This window comes from Bombina bombina, chromosome 4 (genome assembly GCF_027579735.1).
Source record: "Bombina bombina isolate aBomBom1 chromosome 4, aBomBom1.pri, whole genome shotgun sequence".
NCBI lineage: Eukaryota > Metazoa > Chordata > Amphibia > Anura > Bombinatoridae > Bombina > Bombina bombina.
In genome coordinates this window covers 1,127,385,077-1,127,404,591 of record NC_069502.1, presented here as the reverse complement: position 1 = coordinate 1,127,404,591, position 19,515 = coordinate 1,127,385,077, and the positions used below count along the sequence as shown (strand labels likewise).

At 41.5% G+C, this 19,515-nt stretch overlaps 1 protein-coding gene across 1 annotated transcript in view; it reads right to left on the bottom strand.

The window, feature by feature from the left end:
- Positions 1-1,199: 1,199 nt before the first annotated feature.
- KCTD3 (potassium channel tetramerization domain containing 3) overlaps positions 1,200-19,515 on the bottom strand; it is a 237,441-nt gene continuing 219,125 nt past the window's right edge. The window contains 1 exon segment of the mRNA XM_053712496.1: positions 1,200-2,441. Coding sequence (XP_053568471.1) covers positions 1,883-2,441 — 559 coding nt within the window. The 3' untranslated portion in view covers positions 1,200-1,882.

Below are 19,515 nucleotides of genomic sequence, written 5' to 3'. Positions count from 1 at the left end.
AGATTGTTGTCACATGTACCACACAGCCAGTATTTGCCAGATATTCCTGCAGCTCCTTTAATGTTGCTGTAGGCCGCTTGGCAGCCTCCCAGACCAGTTTTCTTCTAGTCTTTTCATCAATTTTGGAGGGACGTCCAGTTCTTGGTAATGTCACTGCTGCACAATATTTTCTCCACTTAATGATGACTGTCTTCACTGTGTTCCATGGTATATCTAATACCCTGGAAATTCTTTTGTGCCCTTCTCCTGACTGATACCTTTTAACAACGAGATCCCTCTGATGCTTTGGAAGCTCTCTGCGGACCATGGCTTTTGTGTAGGATGCGACTAAGAAAATGTCCGGAAAGACCTACTAGAACAGCTGAACTTTATTCGGGGTTAATCAGAGGCACTTTAAATTATGGCAGGTGTGTGATGACTCTTATTTAACATGGTTTTGAATGTGATAGCTTAATACTGAACACAGCTACATCCCCAGTTATAAGAGGGTGTTCACACTTATGCAAACACATTATTTTAGTTTTTTTTTGTTTACTTCCCTTCAACTTAAATATTTCAGTTTGTTTTTCAATTGAGTTGTGTAGTTTATAGGTCACATTAAAGGTGGAAAAAGTTCTGAAATGATTTATCTTCGTCTAATTTTTTTACATCACAGAAACCTGACATTTTGACAGAGGTGTGTAGACTTTTTATACCCACTGTGTATATATATATATATATATATATATATATATATATATATATATATATACATACTAGTCCTAAAGCCCGTTCACACGGGCCGTGTTGTGTATTTTTTTTTTTTTTTTTTTCTCTCTCTCTCTCTCTCTCCTTTGTTTCGCGCGTGCGATCAGCTGTGCTGCCGGGTCCTCGCGCTGCTGTCGGGTGGGTGCGCGTGCGATCAGCTGCAAGAGTTTGTCTGAACTGCGCATGACGGCTTCAGACAAACTCTTGTCTTTTATAATATAGGATATATATATGTGTGTGTGTATATATATATATATATATATATATATATATATATATATATATATATATATATATATATATATATGAAAAAACTCTACCCCATGTAAAAAAAAAAAAAATCAATATGCTTTTGTCATAATAAATTACAATGGGGTATGAATAAATCTCATCTCCCTCTTTCTAAATTATTTTATTCTATTATTTAAAAAACAAAAAAACATACAGAGATATTAAATTGATTATTATTTTATTGCTGGAATATGTAAAATTACATTGTACAGCAAAGCAACATTTCTTCAAATTAATGCTTTTTGTTAAATTCTCCTTCGCTTTCCAATATTGTTTTTTTTTCCTTTTGCAAAAGTCAAACTATAAACACCAGAGTGCAACATATATGTACAAGACTCACTTTTTACGCATCACAGTAAAATAATTAAAAAAAAATACCTTGTGCAAATAGGGCAATTTTAAAATATCTTTGATAATTTTTTTAAAGTAAATTTTATCAGTGCTCATAATAGGATAAATAATTTACATATCAATAAGTTATCAGCTAGCATACATATATTATAAAGCCTTCTAAAAAATGAGCTAAATTTAGAAAAGTACATGGTTGCAGAAAAACTGCATAGATGAAACAAAACAAAAACAAACATAAGATGACTATATTACAAAGCGAAAAAAGTGGTGAAACATAGTTGTAACCCCTTGGCTACATGAGAGGGCAAGGTATTGCTACACTCTCTTTAGTTGTCTAAGATTTAGAAAGAATAAATATTTCATGTATAGACACCATAATGACGTACTAGCAAAACAGAAAAAAACAAAAACAAAGATATTGTTGAGAATTTTAATCCAGCTTATTTCATATGGACATGCTCAAAAAAAGCAATAGCATTGCTGGCCGCTGTAATCACAAAGCATAGTCATGACAAGAGGAATCACTTTTTTTCCGACGTGGTGATGTAGTACTCTTTGTAGGAGATGGAGATGCCGTACCAGGTGGTTCATTCCCACCATCCATTGCACTTTGGGGAGATCCTAAATGAGGTACTTGAGAAATCTTTCTTCTACCTAAAAATGCCCCTTCAAATCCACTTTTCTTTTTAACATCTGACTTGCAGTCATTATCATCATCCACAGTTCTTTTCCGAACGTCTGCATTCTCAGCAACTTTGCACAAATCTGATGGCCCATCCACCACTTTGGTTGCTCTTGGTGTTGATGAAGTCTTTTTATCAGATGCATCGCTTTCCTGATCAGATGTTTTTACTTCATTTTTTATCAAACAACTCCCATTGTCTGGGCTTGATTTTTCAATTGTATGTTTACCAAAACCAAAGGACTGGAAGTCCCTGTAACTGTGAAAACTTTCTGTACGTCTTGCCCTTGCTAAAAGTGGACTCTCTCTGTAAGGCCTCACAGAGCCATAGGTTGGAGTTTCATGGATTGTTTCATGGTGAAGCTGTAAACTGCAAAATATGAATATTTTATAGGTAAGTATAGAAGAATAATCAAGGCATATAAATGTTACATCAGTGGTAATACATAAACAAAAAAAGATTTATTTTTTACGGCAAAGTTAATACCTTCATGTTCAGAGTGGCTGCATCTAAAGTAGAAGTCTGTACCTCTAAGTTATTACTTGGAAAAAGCAGAAACTATTCCAAAGTGTTCGATAGACAACACCCCTCCCTGACTGTTCCCTTCTTTTACAGTTTTAACTTGCAGCCAATCAGTATGGAATGAAGAACAAGAAAACAGCAAGGAACATAATCATACCAAGGGTAAAAGAGTCAAGCACTTGATAATACTGATTTAGCTGAAAGAACAAAGCCTATTTTCTCTCAAATTCTATTGCGACAGAAAATAGAAGTAGAATTCTGTGCATCTTGTCCTTGTCGATGCAAAACTACATAGTCTGATCTGCCAAGTGTCTGTCATGGCAAAGAAACAAGGAGTTAAAAAAAAAAAAATATATATCAAGGCATGAAGGATGCTCGATTGACATTCTAAGAAACAGAAATTCACAAGGTCACTACAGAAGTAAGCAACACCCGTCTCCCCTCACTTGAAAAAAACAACTACACCCATTTATCAGGTATTTTTTATGCTACAAGTTGTTTTGTTTAATTTTAAAACCTGGAGGATAAGTGTAGATCATTATGGTGGTAAAAACAGAATTTATGCTTACCTGATAAATTACTTTCTCCAACGGTGTGTCCGGTCCACGGCGTCATCCTTACTTGTGGAAATATCTCTTCCCCAACAGGAAATGTCAAAGAGTCCCAGCAAAGCTGGCCATATAGTCCCTCCTAGGCTCCGCCCACCCCAGTCATTCGACCGACGGACAGGAGGAAAAAATAGGAGAAACCATAGGGTGTCGTGGTGACTGTAGTTAGAGAAAATAATTAATCGGACCTGATTAAAAAACCAGGGCGGACACACCGTTGGAGAAAGTAATTTATCAGGTAAGCATAAATTCTGTTTTCTCCAACATTGGTGTGTCCGGTCCACGGCGTCATCCTTACTTGTGGGAACCAATACCAAAGCTTTAGGACACGGATGAAGGGAGGGAGCAAATCAGGTCACCTAAACGGAAGGCACCACGGCTTGCAAAACCTTTCTCCCAAAAATAGCCTCCGAAGAAGCAAAAGTATCAAATTTGTAAAATTTGGCAAAAGTGTGCAGTGAAGACCAAGTCGCTGCCTTACATATCTGATCAACAGAAGCCTCGTTCTTGAAGGCCCATGTGGAAGCTACAGCTCTAGTGGAGTGAGCTGTGATTCTTTCAGGAGGCTGCCGTCGGCAGTCTCATAAGCCAATCGGATGATGCTTTTAAGCCAAAAAGAAAGAGAGGTAGAAGTTGCTTTTTTACCTCTCCTTTTACCAGAATAGACGACAAACAGAGAAGAAGTTTGTCTGAACTCTTTTGTAGCTTCTAAGTAGAATTTTAGAACACGGACTACATCTAAATTGTGTAGCAAACGTTCCTTCTTTGAAGCTGGATTCGGACACAAAGAAGGTACAACTATCTCCTGATTAATATTTTTGTTGGAAACAACCTTTGGTAGAAAACCAGGCTTAGTACGCAAAACAACCTTATCTGAATGGAACACCAGATAGGGTGGAGTACATTGTAGAGCAGATAACTCAGAAACTCTTCTAGCAGAAGAAATAGCAACCAAAAACAAAACTTTCCAAGATAACAACTTAATATCTATGGAATGTAAAGGTTCAAACGGAACCCCTTGAAGAACTGAAAGAACTAGATTTAAACTCCAGGGAGGAGTCAAAGGTCTGTAAACAGGCTTGATCCGAACCAAAGCCTGAACAAATGCTTGAACATCTGGCACAACTGCCAGTCGTTTGTGTAGTAGGACAGATAAAGCAGAAATCTGTCCCTTTAGAGAACTTGCAGATAATCCTTTATCCAAACCTTCTTGTAGAAAGGAAAGAATCCTAGGAATCTTTATCTTATTCCATGGGAATCCCTTGGATTCACACCAGCAGATATATCTTTTTCCATATTTTATGGTAAATCTTTCTAGTTACCGGTTTTCTGGCTTGAACCAGAGTATCTATCACGGAATCTGAAAACCCACGCTTTGATAGAATCAAGCGTTCAATCTCCAAGCCGTCAGCTGGAGGGAGACCAGATTTGGATGTTCGAATGGACCCTGAACAAGAAGGTCCAGTCTCAAAGGTAGCTTCCATGGTGGAACCGATGACATATTCACCAGGTCTGCATACCAAGTCCTGCGTGGCCACGCAGGAGCTATCAAGATCACCGAGGCCCTCTCCTGTTTGATCCTGGCTACCAGCCTGGGAATGAGAGGAAACGGTGGAAACACATAAGCTAGGTTGAAGGTCCAAGGTGCTACTAGTGCATCCACTAGAGTCGCCTTGGGATCCCTGGATCTGGACCCGTAGCAAGGAATCTTGAAGTTCTGACGGGACGCCATCAGATCCATATCTGGAATGCCCCATAGTTGCGTCAACTGGGCAAAGATCTCCGGGTGGAGTTCCCACTCCCCCGGATGGAATGTTTGACGACTCAAATAATCCGCTTCCCAGTTTTCCACACCTGGAATGTGGATCGCAGATAGGTGGCAGGAGTGATTCTCCGCCCATTGTATTATTTTGGTCACTTCTTTCATCGCCAGGGAACTCCTTGTTCCCCCCTGATGATTGAGATACGCAACAGTCGTCATGTTGTCTGATTGGAATCTTATGAATCTGGCCTTTGCTAGCTGAGGCCAAGCCCTGAGAGCATTGAATATCGCTCTTAGTTCCAGAATGTTTATCGGGAGAAGAGACTCTTCCCGAGACCACAGTCCCTGAGCTTTCAGGGATTCCCGGACCGCGCCCCAGCCCACTAGGCTGGCGTCGGTCGTGACGATGACCCACTCTGGACTGCGGAAGCTCATTCCCTGGGATAGGTGATCCTGGGTTAGCCACCAACAGAGTGAGTCTCTGGTCTTCTGATCTACTTGAATCACTGGAGACAAGTCTGTATAGTCCCCATTCCACTGTTTCAGCATGCACAGTTGTAATGGTCTTAGATGAATTCGCGCAAAAGGAACTATGTCCATTGCTGCAACCATCAATCCTACTACTTCCATGCACTGAGCTACGGAAGGACGAGGAATAGAATGAAGAACTTGACAAGCGTTTAGAAGTTTTGACTTTCTGACTTCTGTCAAGAAAATCCTCATTTCTAAGGAATCTATTATTGTTCCCAAGAAGGGAACTCTTGTCGACGGAGACAGGGAACTTTTTTCTATGTTCACCTTCCATCCGTGAGATCTGAGAAAGGTCAGAATGATGTCTGAGTGAGCCTTTGCCTTTGAAAGAGACGACGCTTGTACTAGAATGTCGTCCAAGTACGGTACTACTGCAATGCCCCTTGGTCTTAGAACCGCTAGAAGGGATCCGAGTACCTTTGTGAAAATCCTTGGAGCAGTGGCTAACCCAAATGGGAGGGCCACAAACTGGTAATGTTTGTCCAGAAAGGCGAACCTTAGGAACTGATGATGTTCTTTGTGGATAGGGATATGTAGATACGCATCCTTTAGATCCACGGTAGTCATAAATTGACCTTCCTGAATTGTGGGTAGAATCGTTCGAATGGTTTCCATCTTGAACAATGGTACTCTGAGAAATTTGTTTAGGATCTTTAGATCCAGGATTGGTCTGAAAGTTCCCTCTTTTTTGGGAACCACAAACAGATTTGAGTAAAATCCCATTCCTTGTTCCGCCGTTGGAACTGGGTGTATCACTCCCATCTTTAACAGGTCTTCTACACAATGTAAGAATGCCTGTCTCTTTATTTGGTTTGAGGATAAGTGAGACATGTGGAACCTTCCCCTTGGGGGTAGTTCCTTGAATTCCAGAAGATAACCCTGAGAAACTATTTCTAGCGTCCAGGGATCCTGAACATCTCTTGCCCAAGCCTGAGCAAAGAGAGAGAGTCTGCCCCCCACTAGATCCGGTCCCGGATCGGGGGCTACTCCTTCATGCTGTTTTGTTAGCGGTAGCAGGCTTCTTGGTCTGCTTACCCTTGTTCCAGCCTTGCATCGGTTTCCAGGCTGGTTTGGTCTGTGAAGTATTACCCTCTTGTTTAGAGGATGCAGAATTAGAGCCCGGTCCGTTCCTGAAATTACGAAAGGAACGAAAATTAGACTTATTCTTGGCTTTGAAAGGCCTATCTTGTGGGAGGGCGTGGCCCTTTCCCCCAGTGATGTCTGAGATAATCTCTTTCAATTCTGGCCCGAAGAGAGTTTTACCCTTGAAGGGGATATTAAGCAATTTTGTCTTGGATGATACATCCGCTGACCAAGACTTTAGCCAAAGCGCTCTGCGCGCCACAATTGCAAACCCTGAATTTTTTCGCCGCTAATCTAGCTATTTGCAAAGCGGCATCTAAAATAAAAGAGTTAGCAACTTAAGTGCGTGAACTCTGTCCATAACCTCCTCATATGGAGTCTCTCTACTGAGCGACTTTTCTAGTTCCTCGAACCAGAACCACGCTGCTGTAGTGACAGGAACAATGCACGAAATGGGTTGAAGAAGGTAACCTTGCTGTATAAAAATCTTTTAAGCAAACCCTCCAATTTTTTATCCATAGGATCTTTGAAAGCACAATTATCCTCGATAGGAATAGTAGTGCGCTTGTTTAGAGTAGAAACTGCCCCCTCGACCTTAGGGACTGTCTGCCATAAGTCCTTTCTGGGGTCAACCATAGGAAATAATTTCTTAAATATAGGAGGGGGAACAAAAGGTATGCCAGGCTTCTCCCATTCCTTATTCACTATGTCCGCCACCCGCTTGGGTATAGGAAAAGCGTCGGGGTGCACCGGAACCTCTAGGAACATGTCCATCTTGCATATTTTTTCTGGAATGACCAGGTTGTCACAATCATCCAGAGTAGATAACACCTCCTTAAGCAGTGCGCGGAGATGTCCTAATTTAAATTTAAACGTCACAACATCAGGTTCAGCCTGTTGGGAAATTTTTCCTGAATCTGAAATTTCCCCATCTGACAAAACCTCCCTCATGGCCCCTTCAGATTGGTGTGAGGGTATGACAGAACAATTATCATCAGCGCCCTCCTCCTCTTCAGTGTTTAAAACAGAGCAATCGCGCTTTCTCTGATATGCAGGCATTTTGGATAAAATATTTGCTATGGAGTTATCCATTACAGCCGTCAATTGTTGCATGGTAATAAGCATTGGCGCGCTAGAAGTACTAGGGGCCTCCTGCGTGGGCAAAACTGGTGTAGACACAGAAGGAGATGATGTAGAACCATGTCTACTCCCTTCATCTGATGAATCATCTTGGGCAACTTCATTATCTGTGACAGTACTGTCCTTACTTTGTTTGGAGGCTTTAGTACAATTATCACATAATTTAGAAGGGGGAGACACATTGACTTTCATACATATAGAACATAGCTTATCTGAAGGCACAGACATGTTAAACAGGCTTAAACTTGTCAGTAAAACACAAAAACCGTTTTAAATGAAAACCGTTACTGTCTCTTTAAATTTTAAACAGAGCACACTTTATTACTGAATACGTGAAAAAATATGAAGGAATTGTTCAAAATTTACCAAAATTTCACCACAGTGTCTTACAGCATTAAAAGTATTGCACACCAACTTTCAGAGCTTTAACCCTTAAAATAACGAAACCGGAGCCGGTTACAGTTTTAACCCCTCTACAGTCCCAGCTACAGCCTTTGCTGCGACTCTACCAAGCCCAGAGGGGAATACGATACCAAATGACGCCTTCTAGGAACTTTTCCAACTATTTTCAGGTCCTCACACATGCATCTGCATGTCTTGCTCTCAAAAACAACTGCGCAGTAATGGTGCGAAAATGAGGCTCAGCCTACAACTGGGAAGGCCCTTCCTGACTGGAAAAGGTGTCTAACATAGTGCCTGACGTTAAAAAACGTTCCCCAAGTTTATAAATGTGAAATACCAGCATAAACATGTATAAAATGCCCAAATAAAGCAATCGATTTTGCCCATAAAAGTGTCTACCAGTTTTATAGCCCATATTAAGCCCTTTATTCTGCTTGAGACTAAGAAAATGGCTTACCGGTCCCCATGAGGGGAAATGACAGCCTTCCAGCATTACACAGTCTTGTTAGAAATATGGCTAGTCATACCTTAAGCAGAAAAGTCTGCTAACTGTTTCCCCCAACTGAAGTTACTTCATCTCAACAGTCCTATGTGGAAACAGCAAATGATTTTAGTTACTGTCTGCTAAAATCATCTTCCTCTCACAAACAGAATTCTTCATCTCTTTCTGTTTCAGAGTAAATAGTACATACCAGCACTATTTTAAAATAACAAACTCTTGATAGTAGAATAAAAAACTACAACTAAACACCACATACTCTTAACCATCTCCGTGGAGATGTTGCCTGTGCAACGGCAAAGAGAATGACTGGGGTGGGCGGAGCCTAGGAGGGACTATGTGGCCAGCTTTGCTTGGACTCTTTGCCATTTCCTGTTGGGGAAGAGATATTCCCACAAGTAAGGATGACGCCGTGGACCGGACACACCAATGTTGGAGAAAAGGGTAAATGAGTAAGAGGAACACATTATCAGATAAACTGATTTCCTCCGAGTGGGCCTCCACCTCAAGCTAAAGCTATATAGATTTAACTGCTGTAATGACACAAACCACCCCCACAGTGTCTACCAGGATGGTGCATCGATTAGTATAAAATATGTTGAAAACAATATATACTGCGAACAGCATCCTGGATATTTAGCACATTATGTGAGAAGACATTGGGCTTCATTTATTAAGCAGCAGAGGCTGCTTTGAAACCCTTGTGGACAAAGGACTAAGGACCGGATACGGTTCTGAAACGTTGTTGCTGTACTTTGGACCATGGAGCAATAAAGGTCAGCTTTCACTAATCTAATCAAGGCTGGAATAAATCTTTTTATATTTGTCTACTTCTGAGGAGCTGGCTGACCCTATACTCTGTGCCTGAAGTACTAATTGGTTGCTGTTTCCTATCATGTTTGTATCATTGAAACCCTTGTGGTGCAGGCTTGTTCATGCGACTGCTGCTCATAAACTCTCCTCCACCTCAGAGGTGGTGGTGGAAATAAATCACCCAGACCTCATTCATTTGTATGATTGAAAGGTCGGGTGAGGGCAGAGGGATGGTGCTGTGCACAATAATTTACTTATGCAATGATAACTGCGAAGATGAGAAGAAATGTTCTCTAGTTGTGAACCTTGTCTATATGTCTAATAACTTGGGCCCTGTGACTGTAGATGACTCAGACAACTAAAAACATATGGTTCAAATAGATACTTTGGTTAAAGAGGTAGCCCTGCTGAACACACCTAGTACAGAAGGGAAAAGAATACATGAGTACTGGGAAGATGTGTAAGTTATTTGTGGAGAACTGGGAAGTTTAAACTTGCAGGCTGTGAAAATTAGGTTCTAGGTCCCTATGTGACTATGTATGAAAAGTTAGAGAAAACATTGACTATGCATGCTGCAGATAGCAATAAATGGTCTTATACATACATAGAAGTCTACCAATTAAAAGATATTAAGGGGGGGGGGGTAAATACCACAATTGCAGAAAACAAAAATGCAGAACTATGCACAGGATGATCTGTGGATCATATATTTGGAACCAAACATGTCTATTCTAGAAAGGTATAGAGAAACAATGATTATTTGACAGATGTTTGCAAGCTACACATTATTTGAGATTTATGTGTAGTAGTATGTGAAAAATGATTAGTGGCATGATGTCTGCATATCAAAAGAAAAGGTATCAGCATATACAGAGATCTTTCCAGGACCTATTTAGGGTCAAACTACGAGTTGCTCGTTAACAGTTACGCGCAATCAATTTCCGTGTTGGGTTTACCGCTCCTATAAAAGTTCAAAGTAAATGCGAACACTTGAGTGCAATCGCGAGTTACGCTAGAATGATTAGCACGTCCTCAAAGCTCTGGTTAACCGTTTTGCGAAACAAAACAGTGTAAAAAAAAAAATACATGAGGGGGGCGGAGCCGGCCGCAGCTAAGATGGCTGCGTAACACCAAAGCTCCGGATGCCAGCTCCTAAACACAGCCTAGATTAGTTCTCAATCGTAATGCAGTACTAACGAAATATGACTGCATGAGAGGTGACAACCGAGGGAACTGAGAGATCTTAAAAGATATGATCTAACCCGGAGACAGACGGCAGAATCGAAGATACAGCCCGACCTCATAGTGTGTGACGCACAATGAAAATCGCTGAACTGTCACAGCGCCCCGGAAGACTGCAACTCTCGTCCGAGTAGTAAGCAAAGATTCCCTTTGACAAGTGCAGTATAGCCCACACATATCATTCCTACTAACAAAGCACATTAAGAGCTAGGAGCAGGGGAGAACGGAGGTAAACATACAAGAAGGGAGACACAAGGTTTAAAGGCCTGAGCACTATTATAAAGCCGCCATATCCATCGCACTGCTGAGGCTATAAGTAAAGGCAGGAGATCGCCATAAATAAAAGCATATTCGGACCGGGACAATCATTTTGACACAGTAAGACACATAGGGGAAATAGAGTAATCTCTATGTGGAACAACTGACAAATACATTTATTACCCAGAGAGAACAATCGCAAATCCCCAGTGGTCGCAGTGCCAATTGGAAATAGCTTATATATCGGTCTAGAGGCACATCACTCTATCACAAGTGAAGGGAAACAGCCACGTAAGGAAAACTTAACAATTGGTTTAATTACACCCCTGTAGCTTGACAGGGAGGACAAGGCTGAACAAATCTAGGCTCAAGACACATATATACTATGAATACCAAGCGCACAGCAAAAACCTAATATACCACCTAAAATTGCCAGCCAAAAGGATAATACAGTGGAACAGTTTTTTTCCCCTTCTGGTTCAAGAACGAAGGAGAACAAAGAAGCAATTATATGGCACAAAAACAGAATGTCCACCCCACAAAAAAAAATGGTATGCTCTGAAGAAAGCACGTCTGTGCCAAATGCTATTCTCTCTACGTTAGCGTCAAAGCAGGATATAGCTGACATAATCCGTTCCTGTATAAGGGAATAAATAGCGGAGATAAAACAGAACTTACACTATGTAGGCAATAGGGTAGAGGCCCTGGAAGAATTTACTGATCATCTGCAAGACGAAATCCATACAGTCCAGGATATCACTACTTCTCATACTACCATTGTAGCCGAAATACACGACAAAATAGAGGACCTCGAGAACCGGAGCCGCAGGAAAAATATTAGAATACGAGGCATTCCTGAGTCGGTACTCCCTAAAGACTTCCCAACTTACTTTCCTGCACCTGAGAAACTCTTCACCAACCACGGATATCCCCTGGGTCAGAGCCCATAGGGCCCTCAGGCCAAAACCGCCCGATACTGCACCCCCAAGGGATGTAATAATGAAATTTAAAGAGTTCATGGAAAAGAAGGAACTTCTCAATCTCACACGTAAAAACCAACCAGTGAAGTTTAGGGGTGTCGTGCTCCAATTGTTTCAGGACTTATCCCAACGGACACGCCAGAGGCGCAGGGAACTGACACCCTTAACATCCCTTCTACGCCAAAAGAAAATTCTTTATAGGTGGGGGTTCCCCTTCCACCTCTATGTTTTATACGGCAACAGGAAAATAATCTGCAAGACCCCAGCAGATATTGGAGACTTTTGCTCGGCACTGGAGATCGAGGCCCCAACAGAGCCAGAAGAACCCCAAGAACCACCCAGGAAGAAAACCATTAAGGAAGACCCCAAAAAATGGCAACTTGTAGCCTCCAAATCAAAGGTCCAGTCAACAAACAAAGAGAACTGTGCCCTCATGTGTGAATGACTAACACTATGGAAAGAAATAATCATAATGACTGCACATGAATAAGGGTAACGTAAAGTTATAGACGATTATTTTCTGACAGGAACTTGTTTCCCAAATCATAAACATGTTATTTGAGAGTATGTGTTTAGAGCCCTAGGTTCGGGCTGACTTTGGTTATGTCAAATATTATAGCAACTATAGATAAAGTAAGAATAAGGTTTAGGATCTATAATTCTTCTCTCATGCTTCTAGTTAGATATAGAGACTAACAGGCAATAGTTAGAATTATATGAAAATAGGTTGAAACAGCTGGTTAACACCTCCTACTAACTAATTAATGTCGAATGACATTAAGAATATTAAGATATTTAAAGTTTAGATATAAGATATGCTGTTTATTTAAAGTTTGTTTTTTGCCTATTTTGTTATTGTTATTGTTGTTACGTATCCGAAGCACAGAATCAGAGACCAACACAGCCTGCTGTATACATACACAAATCATTTTGGGGAGCCCTGAATGCGGATATACATATATCATAATAGGTACGAGTGCTGAATTTAAAAATGGCACCTAAAACAGAGTGATTACTTTAATAAGTCAGAATGTAAGAGGCCTTAATTCACCACAGAAGCGTTCATTAGCTATGCGAGACCTTCGGAAAAAACAGGGTGATATCCTCTTTTTGCAAGAGACACATTTTTTAAAATTTAAAGAGCCAAAATACTTAGGAGGCCACTATACGCAGCATTTCCCCAGCTCATTCGACCATAAAAGAAACGGCGTAAGCATCCTCATAAGTAGGCATATATCCTTCTCTCCCATACAAACACACACAGATACAGAGGGCAGATTTCTTTGTGTGATTGGTCTACTATATGGCGCTCCGGTGACGCTTGTTAACCTGTATGCACCAAACGCTAAGCAGCTCCCCTTTTTTAAAAGACACTTTGCTCAAATCTTAGATCACACAAAGGGCGCACTTTATATAGGGGGGGACTTCAATATCCCTATCCAACCGAACGTAGATACCACAAACCCCAAACCTTGCACATCCAGACATACAGTAAAACAGTTATGGAAACTAATGTTTGAGCAGACATTGTTTGATATTTGGAGATTCAATCACCCCACACAAAGGGACTATACTTATTTCTCCTCCCCACACCTGTCCTATAGCAGAATCGACTACCAACTCACCAACCAAAAGGGCCTGACTAATGTTTTGTACTCAAGGCTGTCACATACAGTCTGGTCAGACCATTCTGCAGTTCTTACACAACTCGAATGGCCTACAGCACCAAAAAGCACCTATATATGGAAACTAGAAGAGAACCTTTTCACTTCCCCTGATTTTAAAATCAAACTAGAGAGACTCCTCATAGAATACTTTCGGTTTAATTCTTTACCTGAAACAGACCCTTTTGTAATATGGGAAGCTCATAAGTGCATCATTAGAGGGGAATTCACAAAACAACAGGCATACGTTAGGCAGACAGCACGTTCACTATACAAAGAGTCGACCGACTTGCTCTCCAAATTAGAATATGAACATAAGCGAAACCCAACAGATCCCCATATTTTTGCAGAACTAGAAAATGCTAGGAAAGCGGTACATGACCAATTATTAAAAGAAGCCAATATATTGGCATTAAAAACAAAACAAAAGTTTTATTTTGAAAACAACAGGGCAGGAAAACTGCTAGCACGGGCTCTCAAGCTGAAAAAACTCAAAACCTTTGTTCATGAGGTTAAGACATCAGAGAACAAAAAGGTAAACACTACCCCAGAAATCCTCTCCCAGTTCCTAGCATACTATACAAACCTCTATAACTTAAATAAGGATAACCCTCAAACCGATAGGGAAAATATTATTAAAACCTACATAGCGGAAACCCCCTTACCCCAACTGACAAACGCACAGAAAGAGGACTTAGAAGCGCCTTTTACAGTAACAGAGGTCTTAATGGCTCTTAAACAATTGCCCACAGGAAAAAGCCCGGGCCCAGATGGGTTTACGGTGCAATACTATAAAAAAATTGCAACTACTTTGATCCCCCACTTATGCTCACTTTTCAATACAACAGACCAACACCACCCCTTTCTATCCACTATGCTGGAAGCCCACATTTCAGTAATTCCTAAACTGGGGAAGCAACCAGATACACCCGCTAGTTTTCGCCCTATCTCACTACTAAACGTGGATATCAAGCTCTATGCAAAAATTATAGCCTCTAGACTTATTAGATTTTTGCCACAACTTATCCATCTCAACCAGGTAGGCTTTGTGCCTCATAGAGAAGCGAGAGACAACACCATCAAGGTTATTTACTCGAATATTCCCAAATTTAAGGCATCCCCACTGTCTTTTTGGCCACTGATGCCGAAAAGGCCTTTGATAGGTTAGATTGGTCATTTTTAAAATTAACATTAAGTAGATTCGGCATAGGAGAAAAACTTATAGGAAAAATTTTTGCTCTTTACCACGCCCCAAAAGCCTGCATCAAATTGAACGACTCTCTTTCAGACCCCTTCCCCATTCTTAATGGAACGAGACAGGGTTGCCCTCTTTCCCCCTTGCTATTTGTCATGGCCATGGAGGTTCTAGCTTCCAGGGTTAGACAGAATAAAGACATACAAGGGATTCAGGTAGGAGACACGCAATATAAAACAACATTATACGCCGATGATATCCTATTCACTTTAACCTCCCCTCAACAGTCCCTTTCTTCGCTACTCCCAGAAATAGGAACATATAGCACCCTATCTAACTTCAAAATCAATACACTTAAATCAGAGTTCTTAGGAATTGGGTTAACGGACCAAATAGCGAACCAAATTACATCCCAATATCAGTTTCTCCAAAAGTACAACTCCATAAAGTATTTAGGGATACAGATAACAAACTAGAGACTCCCTGGATCAGATGAATTATCAAAACCTTATCGAATCAGTTAGAGCAGACCTGAAGGTCTGGCAGAGTAAATATCTCTCATGGTTAGGCAGGATACAAGCTTTTAAAATGAGTATATTGCCACGATTCCTTTATCTGTTCCAGACGATTCCTATCCAACTACCTCCACATTATATTACTACAGCACAAGCATTAGCTAATACTTTCATTTGGGCACACAAAAAACACAGAATATCAAAACCTATAATGTACAGAAGTCGTGATAGGGAGGGACTTGGAGTCCCTAACCTTGCTTTTTATCAGCAGGCGGCACAACTAACTAGGATAGTGGACTGGTGCAAAAACACGCAAAATAAGGAATGGGTGAAACTGGAACACAAATTAGTTAACACAAAGAGTCTAGGGTCATTATGTTGGACAAATAAGCAACAAAGAAACATATCAATACCCATTCCTACACTAGTGAAAGACACCTTTTCAACTTGGGACTCCCTAACCAGACCTAGGAAGGGTATAACTTCTATTCCTTTGCCGCTTTCCCCTTTGCTCCACAATAATGAATTTCCTTCCCACCAGCCTATATGGGCGGATGGCCCATATAGCATTACAACAGGCTTACCATGCTATTCAGTAATAGAGCAGGGAGCTATTCTACCAACAGCCTCTCTAATAGATAAGAATATCCTATATTTCAATAAATGGTTCGAATATCTCCAGATTTCGCATTACATTACGCACCATAGAGAAAAACTAATTTGCTTAGGAATCTGAATCCTTTTGAGCTCTTATGCTGGCCTACAAACACTACAAGAGACACTTTATCAGCAATATATAAGATACTTTTAACCACGCACTCTAAGAACCTCCCAGCATATATTAGGGTATGGAAATCAGAGCTAAACTATAGGGTTCCCACAGAGACCTGGAATATTATCTTTCAGCAAATGGGAAAGGCACCTTCATCAATGAGTATTACAGAGACAAATATGAAACTCCTAGGAAGGTGGATCCTTCACCCAAGCAGGTTAGCCAAGATTTTTAAACACTCTGACCCACTATGTTGGAGAGATTGCAAACAGATAGGTACCTTGTATCACATTTGGTGGGAATGCCCTATGCTCCAACCCTATTGGCAAGACATACATAAGGAAATCCAGAAAGCTCTCTCACATAAAATCCCATATGACCCCCTAACGTTATTGTTTAACAAACCTCCTAAGATTAAGTGTAAATACAAATCCACATTACTGTATATAATGCTCAGCAGTGCTAAGCAATTGATTCCCAGACTTTGGAAACAACGAAAGACCCCATCCAATACAAGATCTTATATATACGGTCGAGATCATGAATCAGAACATCTTGAATCTAAAGTTCACTCATACTTGGAGTCCAAAGGAAATTGTTTTCCTAGACCTAAAAATAGGAGCTATAAATGGCAAATGGGAAACTTCCACACACTTTAAATCAGTTGACAGCAACAACTATATACATTATGAGAGCTGCCACCACGAAACGTGGAAAAAACAGAATTTATGTTTACCTGATAAATTTCTTTCTCCAACGGTGTGTCCGGTCCACGGCGTCATCCTTACTTGTGGGATATTCTCTTCCCCAACAGGAAATGGCAAAGAGCCCAGCAAAGCTGGTCACATGATCCCTCCTAGGCTCCGCCTACCCCAGTCATTCGACCGACGTTAAGGAGGAATATTTGCATAGGAGAAACCATATGGTACCGTGGTGACTGTAGTTAAAGAAAATAAAATATCAGACCTGATTAAAAAAAACCAGGGCGGGCCGTGGACCGGACACACCGTTGGAGAAAGAAATTTATCAGGTAAACATAAATTCTGTTTTCTCCAACATAGGTGTGTCCGGTCCACGGCGTCATCCTTACTTGTGGGAACCAATACCAAAGCTTTAGGACACGGATGAAGGGAGGGAGCAAATCAGGTCACCTAAATGGAAGGCACCACGGCTTGCAAAACCTTTCCTCCCAAAAATAGCCTCAGAAGAAGCAAAAGTATCAAACTTGTAAAATTTGGTAAAAGTGTGCAGTGAAGACCAAGTCGCTGCCCTACATATCTGATCAACAGAAGCCTCGTTCTTGAAGGCCCATGTGGAAGCCACAGCCCTAGTGGAATGAGCTGTGATTCTTTCGGGAGGCTGCCGTCCGGCAGTCTCGTAAGCCAATCTGATGATGCTTTTAATCCAAAAAGAGAGAGAGGTAGAAGTTGCTTTTTGACCTCTCCTTTTACCTGAATAAACAACAAACAAGGAAGATGTTTGTCTAAAATCCTTTGTAGCATCTAAATAGAATTTTAGAGCGCGAACAACATCCAAATTGTGCAACAAACGTTCCTTCTTTGAAACTGGTTTTGGACACAGAGAAGGTACGATAATCTCCTGGTTAATGTTTTTGTTAGAAACAACTTTTGGAAGAAAACCAGGTTTAGTACGTAAAACCACCTTATCTGCATGGAACACCAGATAAGGAGGAGAACACTGCAGAGCAGATAATTCTGAGACTCTTCTAGCAGAAGAAATCGCAACTAAAAACAAAACTTTCCAAGATAATAACTTAATATCAACGGAATGTAAGGGTTCAAACGGAACCCCCTGAAGAACTGAAAGAACTAAATTGAGACTCCAAGGAGGAGTCAAAGGTTTGTAAACAGGCTTGATTCTAACCAGAGCCTGAACAAAGGCTTGAACATCTGGCACAGCTGCCAGCTTTTTGTGAAGTAATACCGACAAGGCAGAAATCTGTCCCTTCAGGGAACTTGCAGATAATCCTTTCTCCAATCCTTCTTGAAGGAAGGATAGAATCCTAGGAATCTTAACCTTGTCCCAAGGGAATCCTTTAGATTCACACCAACAGATATATTTTTTCCAAATTTTGTGGTAAATCTTTCTAGTCACAGGCTTTCTGGCCTGAACAAGAGTATCGATCACAGAATCTGAGAATCCTCGCTTCGATAAAATCAAGCGTTCAATCTCCAAGCAGTCAGCTGGAGTGAAACCAGATTCGGATGTTCGAACGGACCCTGAACAAGAAGGTCTCGTCTCAAAGGTAGCTTCCAAGGTGGAGCCGATGACATATTCACCAGATCTGCATACCAAGTCCTGCGTGGCCACGCAGGAGCTATCAAGATCACCGACGCCCTCTCCTGCTTGATCCTGGCTATCAGCCTGGGGATGAGAGGAAATGGCGGGAACACATAAGCTAGTTTGAAGGTCCAAGGTGCTACTAGTGCATCCACTAGAGCCGCCTTGGGATCCCTGGATCTGGCCCCGTAGCAAGGAACTTTGAAGTTCTGACGAGAGGCCATCAGATCCATGTCTGGAATGCCCCACAGGTGAGTGACTCGGGCGAAGATTTCCGGATGGAGTTCCCACTCCCCCGGATGCAATGTCTGACGACTCAGAAAATCCGCTTCCCAATTTTCCACTCCTGGGATGTGGATAGCAGACAGGTGGCAGGAGTGAGACTCCGCCCAAAGAATAATTTTGGTTACTTCTTCCATCGCTAGGGAACTCCTTGTTCCCCCCTGATGGTTGATGTACGCCACAGTCGTCATGTTGTCTGATTGAAACCGTATGAACCTGGTCCTCGCAAGCTGGGGCCAGGCCTGGAGCGCATTGAATATCGCTCTCAGTTCCAGAATATTTATCGGTAGAAGAGATTCTTCCCGAGACCAAAGACCCTGAGCTTTCAGGGATCCCCAGACCGCGCCCCAGCCTATCAGACTGGCGTCGGTCGTGACAATGACCCACTCTGGTCTGTGGAACATCATCCCTTGAGACAGATTGTCCAGGGACAGCCACCAACGGAGTGAGTCTCTGGTCCTCTGATTTACTTGTATCTTCGGAGACAAGTCTGTATAGTCCCCATTCCACTGACTGAGCATGCACAGTTGTAATGGTCTTAGATGAATGCGCGCAAAAGGAACTATGTCCATTGCCGCCACCATCAACCCGATCACTTCCATGCACTGAGCTATGGAAGGAAGAGGAACGGAATGAAGTATCCGACAAGAGTCCAGAAGCTTTGTTTTTCTGGCCTCTGTTAGAAAGATCCTCATTTCTAAGGAGTCTATAATTGTTCCCAAGAAGGGAACCCTTGTTGACGGGGATAGAGAACTCTTTTCCACGTTCACTTTCCAGCCGTGAGATCTGAGAAAGGCCAGGACAATGTCCGTGTGAGCCTTTGCTTGAGGAAGGGACGACGCTTGAATCAGAATGTCGTCCAGGTAAGTTACTA